The sequence below is a fragment of the Oncorhynchus masou genome, chromosome 33 (genome assembly GCF_036934945.1).
Source record: "Oncorhynchus masou masou isolate Uvic2021 chromosome 33, UVic_Omas_1.1, whole genome shotgun sequence".
NCBI classification, from domain to species: Eukaryota; Metazoa; Chordata; class Actinopteri; order Salmoniformes; family Salmonidae; genus Oncorhynchus; species Oncorhynchus masou.
The window spans coordinates 28,877,405-28,888,530 of NC_088244.1; the positions used below are offsets into that span (position 1 = coordinate 28,877,405).

The following is an 11,126-nucleotide window of genomic DNA, read 5'->3' on the forward strand; positions in this document are numbered from 1 at the left end:
ATTATCCTGCGTCGCATAGCTGTGTTTACCATGCTTGTTTGCTAGCTTGCTTGCTTTGGTGCAGTTAATACTTGTAAATGAATTATATTTAAACATATTTTAGGGTCAAAGTTCACTTCGCTGCACTTCAATTTTTTGACCTGCAAAACTGGTTAAAGGAAACGGTACGATTGTATCTTTGTCGTTTTCCCCCCCAGCAAAGCATGATGATACTTGACCGACAGCGGTTGATTTAGCGAGCTAATTTGCATGTAAATGTATGTCGTTTAATATAGCTACACGTGACAATAATTTGATAATATTTCAAGTAATGATCTAATTTCACCAGTTACTCTGCAACGTTTTTCGAACAGATTTTGTACGGTGTGACTGTGTCGGGTGAAAGGTCAAGCGGCCATCTTTGAAGAGATCCAGAGACTTTTAGAAAGACAGCTGGCTAACGGAGTGACGGTATAGCGACATATATGTGTATTGAAACGCACATTTACTAGACTGTGAATGGATGTATTGGTAATGAACTTGCAACTAGTATCCCAGAATAGCTAGAGAGAAAACAATGCCAGTGAATAGGTTAGCTAACTCGCTAGGCTAACGCTATCTAGCTAGGACTTTCTAGATGGCTATTTGTAAATAGATACTATAACGTTAACGTGAGATAGCGAGGTAAACACGTTAACTAGATTGCGAACTCATCAATGTAAAGGCGATTGCATAATTAATTGAACACGTTTTTGTAGGTAGTTAAATTAAGGAAGACTCGAGAAGCATGGACAAACAGACGTTTGGGTAGCAAACGTTAGGGGGTTTCATGCATAACATTAGCAGGTTGCATGGCTAACTGTCTGGAACTTTTGTTTTTGATGACATTGCTAGTTTCCTTAGTTAACGTCCAAGAAACAGTTGTGGGGTGAGGCATATCAAAGAAAGACCTCTCTGGGCACATCATGTCATCATTTTCTGAGTCTGCGTTGGAGAAGAAGCTTTCGGAGCTCAGCAACTCTCAGCAGAGCGTTCAGACGCTGTCTCTGTGGATCATTCATCATCGCAAACACTCGTCGCTCATCGTCAAAGTATGGCACAGAGAACTGAAGAAAGGTGAGAGAACTTATGAACGTTGCCACCTCGACAATATTGTCTACCACAGCTAGTTGCACACTGAAACGTTAATGTCATTTGAATTATGCCAAACACTGTTATTTACCTTGTCTACTTTCTGTATTTGTCTTTCAGCAAAAAGCAGCAGGAAGTTGACTTTCCTTTATCTTGCCAATGATGTGATTCAAAACAGCAAGAAGAAAGGTCCAGAGTTCGCCAAAGACTTTGAGACAGTCCTTGTTGATGCTTGCTCTCATGTTGCAAGGTATGTGGTCTGGGATGATACAGTTTCAGAGCTAAACTTTTCTCTCTTTTCTCTTCCTTTAAGAGACTTGTGCTCCAGGCCTATGTTTTAGTAAACCGTGTTTGCATTGGAGGGTTGGCCTAGCTACATCAGTAAGACATTAAACTGCTTCTAAACATTGGGAAGTGGAGTACACTGCTACTGCAGTATAACAAGACAAGAACCAATAGTATCAAATAAGTTATTGAGTTGCTTGGCTAGGAAGAGTTGAATTTCATGATAAATCTCTCTTTTTCTCTCTCTCCCTCAGAGAGGCTGATGATGGCTGTAGAAGGCCCATGGACAGGCTGCTCACTATCTGGCAGGAGCGCAGCCTCTACAAGGTAGAGTTTATCCAGCAGCTGAAGCTCGCCATCGAAGATTCTAACAGCCCCCAACACCAACCCACAGGTACGGTCAGTTAGGTTATCACTGATGTAGCAGTACAGCTTTACTAGATGACTGACTGGTGACAGCATGTTTCGTGTGTGTATGTTTGGATGTCAGAATTCCCATGCAACATCAACTTCCAATTGGTTGTTTTTGTATAAATCTGTGGTATTTTTTTATACAGAAGAGAAGAAGGCCCCTAAACGGACCTACCAGAAAATCCAGGAGCTGGAAGAAGAGGAAGAAGATGACGACTACAGGGGCCACATGTCCCCACAAGATTCAGACATCTCAGGGCCACAGCTGGTAGACAGAACTAACACAACTCCATATGTCTTTAGCCCATCCACCAGTATTTTGCTTATTACACTGCAATGTGACAGCTTTTCACACTAGTTGTAATTATCTCCCGACTCTCCACTAGGTGTCAGTGATCCATAGATGTCCAATGGACTCATGATTTGGAAAATTCTCGTTTTTGTACTTTGGTTGTGAATTGTGTTTTAAAAACATTCTCCAGATTGAAAATTGGAGCTTGATAGCCAGAGCTTTGGTATTCACACACCCTTCACTTCTTCCCCCATCCTCCCCTCAGACGGAGGAGCTGGTCAAAGCCCTGCAGGACCTGGAGAATGCGGCCTCGGGTGATGCTGCTGTGCGCCAGAAGATTGCCTCTCTGCCACAGGAGGTGCAGGATGTGTCCCTGCTAGAGAAGATCACTGGTAAGTCCTGAGGGAGACTTCGTGGTATCTGGAGCACAGATGAACCTTTGTCCCCGCCCATCTCCAAACTCAATGTGTGTTGTAGGCGAAGGGATTATTTTTTCAAACATAAATTTGGTGAATTAAATAGTTTTTCGATATTGTGCTTAAGGCAACATTCCACCCTGTTTGACTTGACTCGCCCTGACCCTATAGATAAGGAGGCAGCTGATAAACTGTCCAAGACGGTGGATGAGGCCTGTCTACTGCTGGCTGAGTATAACGGACGTCTGGCTGCTGAGCTGGAGGACAGGAGGCAGCTGGCGCGCATGCTGACAGAGTACATCGGTAGCCAGAAGGAAGCCCTCACCGAGAGGGAGAAGAAACTGGAGGCATGTCTAAACCATCTAAATCACTGTTTTACTTGTCTCTTGTTACAAACAAGTAATTAGAATGTGGAAATATTTATGTTCCCATTATAAAATTACAGCAGCTATGTCATTTACTTGGCTTGTTTAGAAGAAGTACTCAGTGAACCCATCTGAACTGTGTACCGTTTGACATCAGTAGCGTTCTTTGTATTGCAGGAGTACAAACAGAAGCTGGCACGGGTCACACAGGTGCGCAAGGACCTCAAGTCCCACATCCAGAGCCTGCCTGACCTCTCTCTGCTGCCCAATGTGACGGGAGGTCTGGCTCCTCTACCCTCTGCTGGAGACCTGTTCTCCACCGACTGAGCTCCCTGCCATACCCTGCCTCTTGCCAGGGCACACACTGTTGCACCTGCTCTCTTGCTACTGAACCCTAGGGAGAGGCTCAGAGGGACAGTGGGAGCTTGGGGACATCCCTGGTGGGGGAGACAATGGCTGTTGACGATTCTGTTCCACCAGCTTGGACAAATTTCTCCTGTTTGTTTTTATTGTGAATGCCAGTCGAACGCCAGCTAACTGATTCTGCGTTGGAAAGAAGAAGTGTTGGTCATCAGCCAATCCCCATTTTTCTGCATTGTTTATGTGCTCGTATGGTGGGATGGTGGCTCACACCCACTAGATCTTTATGAAGAGATGCATCTCATTTATTTTAATGGCTTTAAAGTTGGTTGATTTTTGTAATGTTGGAGGGGGGGGATGTTTTTCTATGTAGGTTATATTTTGGTTGTGACATTATTTTCATCTTCCATTATTCCAGCTCAACACTTTTCAGGTCTGTCATCAAAGATGTTTTGCATTGTCATGCATACCAATCATCAGTCGATACCGTTACAACCATGTGGTAGTTTTTCTCAATCCAATGTGAAATATTTTAGCCCTCAGACATGTGGTTGATAGAAGTTATGAGAGCAAACGTGGGGCAGATGGAGACACTGACTTACAGTCACATAGAAACACGTGTCCATAAAATGGTCTTTGATGAGTTCTGCTCTTTCCCAGATGATTGCATCACTTGGTACAAATGTCAAACTAACTAGCAGACTGATGCTTTTCAGGGCTATGCTTTGCCACCAATTATTTAGACTTGACAGAGTAGCAGAATCTGAACTGGCTCATGGTTCATTCTGTCACCACTGCAGTCCTTCCTTCCTCAGGAGTCAATCGTTAACTCAGTTTTACGATGGTTGACAATCTGATTTCTGCGATCTCTTTAGTTTGGGGTATGGATCCTGGGAGATAAGTATTTGTCAATGTTACAGAATGCAGTAGGAGTAATAGGAGGGCATCTGCCCCAAGAAATGATGTTTTGCAGATGATGTACTAAAGCGGTAGTTTTTCAGTAAAAAAATAAATAATCCATGAATACAAATAAAATTGAACAATTGGGAAAAAAAGCTGTCCAGACTGGTTTATACTCTGACTAATGTGACATTGATACATTGAGTCTGTTTATATTTTTAGGTGGACGTTTTGAATCTATCGACTTCAACCAGCGTCTTCCGACAGGTGGCTTTACTTCTACACAACACTTGTCTCTGATTCAGTGCAAACAGATTTGTTGCGCTATCTGATGTAGAACAATGGACTTTGAGCTTTTTACATTTGTAAATGCTGTGATTCACATTTCTGTGAAACAAATCGAATATTTGTATTTCTTGAATAATTAGAAATGCTCATCTAAGTGCTACATCATGCAAATGTACAGATGTCATCAAATACTGCAAGGCAGTGCAATTGAAATGTGACAAATCTCTTAAAAAAATAAAAATAATAATGGCATTAGTGTCATTGGCCGTTAAATTATTTATTCCTTTATCTCAATGTTCAAGTATCCCTTGATGTTGCTCAGTTTGTCACTGTCAAAATCTACCGTGAGGGTCCTGGACCCGGTGCTCGTAGGTGTGAATTCCACTGTGTACTTGGCCTCTTGTTTTGGACCCACAGTTCCAACACTGCAGGGAGAATAGAGAGAACAGGAAGGTCATGAGAGGGAAGGATACAGTGACGTGGGCAGAGAGCATAGTTTACTGGTGGGCTATATGAGAGGAGCTCTAGTATTTTCCAATGTGAGAAGGATATGTGGCCTTGAAGTGAGTTTACAATCATGCCTACTACAACTGTACTGTACTACTTTATATTTGGAGATTCTTTGCTGAATAGTGGCTAAAAAAGCTATCAAGCTAATATTGAACAGATCCAGTGTGTCAGCACTGTTTGTATACTTCTGTATGAGGAGTTTTCCATCTGTGAGGCTGGCTCCCATCACACTGAAGAAGCAGTTCTGCAGGGGTTCTGGTAGAGGGTTCTGTAGTGAGATTTGTGCAGACAGCTTCTGGTTCACTCTGGGTTCTCCCAAGAGCTGCAGGAGAACATGTTTGACATGCTGATTATACTCTCTCCGAATACCTACACTACCGTTCAAAAGTTTTCGGTCACTTAGAAACGTCCTTGTTTTTGAAAGAAAGAAAAGCTAATTTTTTGTCCATTAAAATAACGTAAAATTGATCAGAAATACAGTGTAGACATCGTTAATGTTGTAAATGACTATTGTAGCTGGAAACGGCTGATTTTTAATGGAATATCTAGATGCTGGTCTTCTAGGCAGAGTTCCTCTGTCCAGTGTCCGTGTTTTTTTGCCCATCTTAATCTTTTATTTTTATTGGCCAGTCGGAGATATGGCCTTTTCTTTGCAACTCAGCCTAGAAGGCCAGCATCCCGGAGTCGCCTCTTCACTGTTGACGTTGAGACTGGTGTTTTGAGGGTACTATTTAATGAAACTGCCAGTTGAGGACTTGTGAGGCGTCTGCTTCTCAAACTAGACTCTCTAATGTAATTGTCCTCTTGCTCAGTTCTGCACCGGGGCCTCCCACTCCAGTGTGTGCTGTTCTGTGAAGGGAGTAGTACACAGCGTTGTACGAGATCTTCAGTTTCTTGGCAATTTCTCGCATGGAATAGCCTTCATTTCTCAGAACAAGAATAGACTGATGAGTTTCTGAAGTAAGCTCTTTGATCCTGAGCATTTTGAGCCTGTAATCGAATCCACAAATGCTGATGCTTCAGATGCTCAACTACTCTAATGGCCAGTTTTATTGCTTCTTTAATCAGCTGTTCTAACATAATTGCGAAAGGGTTTTCTAATGATCAATTTGCCTTTTAAAATGATTAACATAGATTAGCTAACACAACGTGCCATTGGAACATAGGAGTGATGGTTGCTGATAATGGGCCTCTACGCCTATGTAGATATTCCATAAAAAATCCAGCTACAATAGTCATTTACAACATGAACAATGTCTACACTGTATTTCTGATCAATTTGATGTTATTTTAATGGACACATTTTTTTGCTTTTCTTTCAAAAAGAAGGACATTTCAAAGTCACCCCAAACTTTTGAACGGTAGTGTAAATATTACACTAAAAGTAATCAACTTTATCTGAGGAAAGGAAACATTTTGAATGATTTGACTTAACATCCCAATTTCTACAAAGAAAAGAATTGGTAAAGAAAATAACCAATACCTTAATGGCTATATCTGGGTTCTCCAGCACAATGGTCCTCTTTGCCTTGTGGAATTCCCTGGGACTAGATTCGATGACAATGAGAACCAATTGAATCAGCCTATCTGACGTTATGGTGTCACCATAGTCAACATACTCCAGTCTTAGGGGAAGGCGCTTCTCTACAGATCAGAAGACAGCAGGGTCAGGAAAACATATACATTCCATGTTTCTGGCTAATACTGTAGATGGCACGAAGTAAAATGAATGAAACCTGACCTTTTCCAGTGGGAACCTCCATGGTTAAGTCTTCAATAAATCCACAATTGGCACCTGGTTTGCCATCATAGGACACAATTCGGGCATAAAACATAACACGACACGTCTTGTCAGCCTCTGTGTTGTTTGTGACAATTGCAAACACATCAAAATCTGCCCCAATGTCCATGTCAGGGTACACCTTGATCTTCACCTTCAGGCCTGGTTCCTCTCCTTTCTGCTGGAGCTCATGGTGATGCTTGGCTCTCTCAAAGACCTCTCTCTCCTGCAAAGAACCTGAAAGCCACCAGAAGTTATAATGCAGCTCTAGCACAGATTTACAAAGACTAGTCTGATTTTATGTGTCCTGCAGACATGTGACCTACCTTCAGGGTGCTTGTATAGGTGTGTGATGTCGTGCCTCTCGTCACTGCCCACAGCCTTGGTGCTAATAACGTGCCCCACATCTATTGACGATCCCCCCATCTTTACCATCCTACCATTGGTCAGCTTCACATACTCAACCACGTCAGCGTTGACCTCAGCAAACACAAACGGGGCGTCGTACTTCAGGTTTAGTTCCCCCTCTTTAATGGCTTTCAGAGGGACAGGGCCACAGCAGAACACTCCTGTCAGATAGAATAACCAAGGACATGGAGTGGGTTGTTGTACTGCAATTGTTGTGAGAGTCAGACAAAGTAACACATCATAAAATGTTTCCCTTTCAACAATTGTCTCTGGATATCTCTGAAGATAGGCCTACATCAGACTACCATGCATCTTAACTGGTTGCACCTTGCATTAAATGAGTTGAGGTAGATAGTGTGACAAGTGACCTAGATACTCCCATCTGAGTGGATTAATACCTAGTAACGGGCATATCACACAGATAGTATTGCATTCTGAGACACCTAAGAGGCCTGTGTCTAGAGTGTGATTTAATTCATTACTTGCTTTGGCCATGATAATAGTGCCAGCTTAATCTATGAAGCATTTTCATGCACACGGTGTTGTCTGACTTGAAATATAACTTTTGTGCGTTAACATTCGCAGGGTCACCTTCACTCTTTTCTTGTGGTGTGGGGTCACTTGCTTGCCAGCCATCATAGCCTGCATCAAGATCAGGACGAGCCATCCAATTATCCACCCACACGTGGAAGTTCCTGAAACAAAGTGTATAATATGGGTACATTGTAACATTGTTTCACAATCATATAGAGAATTTTTGTTTCAGCAGCGCTTAGAGTATTATTCTCACCATACGGAATCATCAGATATATCATTCCCATCCTCATCATACAGGAACTCAATCAGTAGGTTGCTGTTCGTGTCATGAGCGGATCCAAAGTTAGTAACCACTCGACACGGGATACCCAGAGCACGAGAAACTTGTGGACAGAAGAAGTCACACATCAGCACCTTCCTATCACTTGGCACATAAAGAAAGGCACTGAAGGTATTACAAGTAGCTGCAGATTACAGTCCTGACAGTTTCCATTGAAGCTATGCACTATAAATAATCTTGTTAAAGGGCTTGCTTCATGACCAGACAAAATATGTATTCTAGTACTTGCAGCTTCAAGACAAATATATACATTCACTATTTTATGTACAATACCAGTCAAAAGTTTGGACACACCTAGTCATTCAAGGGTTTTTATTTATTTTTGCTATTTTCTACATTGTAGAATAATAGTGAAGGCATCAAAACTATGAAATAACACATGTGGAATTATGTAGTAACCAAAAAAGTGTTAAACAAATCAAAATATATTTTAGATTCTTCAAAGTAGCTACCCTTTACCTTGATGACAGCTTTGCACTCTCTGAACAAAGTTATTTGGCTTTTACCTGTGCATGCTACTGCAGCAAACACCCAACACTGGCCATAGCGAACCCTCTGGCAGCAGTTATCAGCCCACTGATGTAATATGGCAACACTGTCTGTCCAGTGAGAGGGTCTCACGCCATCATCATAGTCACCTGACCAGTTCCCCACTAGCACACCTTTGTCATCATTACTGTTGATCTGACACACAAGGATAAAATCATTACTTTCTTATATTGATGTATTGCAGTCAATAGTGCCTGATGTTTAGTCTGAGCACAGCCACATCATGGTACTTCAGTGCTCACACTTACCATGGCACTGATCACCCTAGTCACATAAACTGGGTTTCTCCTTCCAGAACAGTCTGCATCGGCATCTGACGAGTATTTAGGATTCTCATCCAGGAGTTTCAGACAGATGTCCAGCATCCCAGGCTCAAACTACAGAGGGAGAACCGGAAGACAGGGATAAATATACATTAATCCTGGCTTGTCATACTGTACATAGTTCAACTAATTCAAATTCCAATTCTGCATGCTACATGTGCATTATATAATGTATTATTCTGTGGAAGCACCACAACATACCTGGCCAAATGTCCATGGGGAGGCTTTGATTCGTTTTGTTGTGCCTTTGTAGATGAGACCAGCCTGGGATAACACATACTCCTGCCTATCTCTCTCTTCCTCCATGTATACTGCATCCTCTGTAGCCAAGAAAAATAGACAAGCAGATTACAGACCAGATCTATTACAGAGCTCCCTGGTCTAATGACAGTGCAACGAAACATTCTGACTTACTGGCACACCAGGGATTGAACAGCAGTACAAACTCCCCCAGTTTGACCTTCTGGCCCTGGTCCAAGGTCAAGGAGTATAATCCAATGGGGACATCAGGAGGGGAGGACACAGACAGAGAGACTACATTCCCAGGGGGACTATTAGTGGACACACTCCAGGCTGTCTGTAATGCAGAGTCAGTCAGACTGAAGGTAGACTTGGTGCCTGATTGCTCTTTAGGTAACGGCCCTGTTGAAAGACATCAATTAGAATTATGCCTTTAGGACAAGTCACCTGTAGACACTGAGGAAAAGAGAAACCGAAGAGATGATTCCCCTCGATGCCGTAGACATTCAGTAGGGTCTGAAATTATTGATACTTGTGTCATTCCACCTCAAAAAGCACAAGACAAATAATTGACAGATAGTTGGAGAATCCTTGCTTGAAAATTCAGTATTTTGTCAGCAAAACTGTATGCATGTGAATTTACATTAATGTATATGAATTTACATTTACAGTGGGGTCCGAAATTATTGACACCCTTGATAAAGATGAGCAAAAATGATATAAAAAAACATTCAAATACTGAGCTGTATTGTATGCTAAAATAAATTGGGAAATTTTATGATTTTATACTAAGACTGCTGAGAGAATTGCTGAAAGAGATTTTGTTTAACATTATATAGATTTTTCTCAAAAAGGTAGGTGTAAAAATGATTGACACCCTAGTTTTCAATCCCTTTCAATACCTCACCTTGCGGGGATAACGACACTGAGCCTATTTCTAAATTGTTTTATGAGTTGGAGAACACATTGGGAAGGTTTGGGGACTTCAACTGAATCCTTTAGGACTCTATTACATAATCTTTCCAGATCCTTGATATCCTTCGTCTGTACTTATGGACGGCCCTCTTCAATTCAAACCAAAGGTGTTCAATAGGTTTCAAGTCCGGAGACTGAGATGGCCATTGCTAATTTTAATATGAATCCTATAAATTAAAATGGCCAACTTGAAATATTTGAAGGATTTATTATATAATTTTTGCTCATCTTTATCAAGGGTGTCAATAATTTCAGACCCCACTGTAAATGTAAATTCATATACATACAGCTTTGCTGACAAAATACTGAATGTTCCAATCCTAATAAGGTCTTTGTATCGTGTCCACAGTACTGTACCTATTTCTACTATGAGCCTGAAGGTGCTGACACCTGCTTGGAACTGACTCCCAGATCTGAGGTGCAAAGTGATGGTGAAGGGCAGGCCCCTTCTAACTATCAGCCGGTTAAGCCCATTCTGGTCAGTGTGGTGAGTAGTATTGTTGATCCTACTCTCCAAATCACATCGCTCTATATCCAAGGCTGTGAAATAAGTCAATTAAAAACACATTTCAATCTCATCAAGGCCATTTTCCTAAGTAATAATGTATAGTATAACAGGTAAAAATGTGGATTTTACTAACAAGCAGTGATTTGTATTCCTTTCAAACTCGTATATTACTTATTAATCTATGTTAATCAGCAGCAGGTTACCAAATGTCAAGCTTATTTTCTGCTGATGGTATTTCTTAGCCAAAATATGTAATTTCAATTGTTTAACAACCTGTCCACCAACCTGTCAAACTTGGAGAGCTTCCATGAGTAAAACACAGACAAAGACTTTGAAGAACCACAGTACATTTTGATTTATCTATACAAGACAGATACACACTAAAGAAAAGTTGTTATTTTACCTTGATCCATTACTTTAGATAACGCCGGGTGTTCCTGGTTGGGCCGTTAGAACGCATGCTTTATGATGTCCTGGCTGTAATGTCAGCCCAGGGATATTTGTAGCATGTGTAATATGACCAGAGTTG

The 11,126-nt window shown here is 41.5% G+C and overlaps 2 protein-coding genes across 4 annotated transcripts; one reads left to right on the top strand and one right to left on the bottom strand.

Moving 5' to 3' along the window:
• The first annotated feature begins 8 nt into the window (after nucleotides 1–8).
• Nucleotides 9–4,274, top strand: LOC135528197 (regulation of nuclear pre-mRNA domain-containing protein 1B-like). Of its 3 annotated transcripts, none has more exons than XM_064957114.1 (8): nucleotides 9–450; nucleotides 874–1,095; nucleotides 1,231–1,360; nucleotides 1,650–1,789; nucleotides 1,953–2,074; nucleotides 2,364–2,490; nucleotides 2,686–2,861; nucleotides 3,057–4,274. In XM_064957114.1, exons 2-8 carry the CDS (start codon nucleotides 945–947, stop codon nucleotides 3,204–3,206), a joined length of 996 nt encoding a protein of 331 aa, XP_064813186.1. In that variant the 5' UTR covers nucleotides 9–450; nucleotides 874–944; the 3' UTR covers nucleotides 3,207–4,274. The 3 variants fall into 3 exon arrangements, with proteins under 3 accessions (XP_064813186.1, XP_064813185.1, XP_064813184.1); XM_064957113.1 differs by having other exon boundaries at nucleotides 9–164; nucleotides 354–1,095; XM_064957112.1 differs by having other exon boundaries at nucleotides 9–1,095.
• Nucleotides 4,275–4,282: 8 nt separating this feature from the next.
• Nucleotides 4,283–11,092, bottom strand: tgm2a (transglutaminase 2, C polypeptide A). The gene is made up of 13 exons (XM_064957111.1): nucleotides 11,001–11,092; nucleotides 10,447–10,629; nucleotides 9,289–9,516; nucleotides 9,076–9,194; nucleotides 8,800–8,928; nucleotides 8,509–8,686; nucleotides 7,916–8,045; nucleotides 7,717–7,820; nucleotides 7,044–7,286; nucleotides 6,679–6,954; nucleotides 6,421–6,581; nucleotides 5,123–5,259; nucleotides 4,283–4,852 (listed from the first exon to the last, which is right to left on the bottom strand). The coding sequence occupies exons 1-13, from the start codon at nucleotides 11,008–11,010 to the stop codon at nucleotides 4,705–4,707; spliced, it is 2,046 nt and encodes a 681-aa protein (XP_064813183.1). The 5' UTR covers nucleotides 11,011–11,092; the 3' UTR covers nucleotides 4,283–4,704.
• Nucleotides 11,093–11,126: the final 34 nt, after the last annotated feature.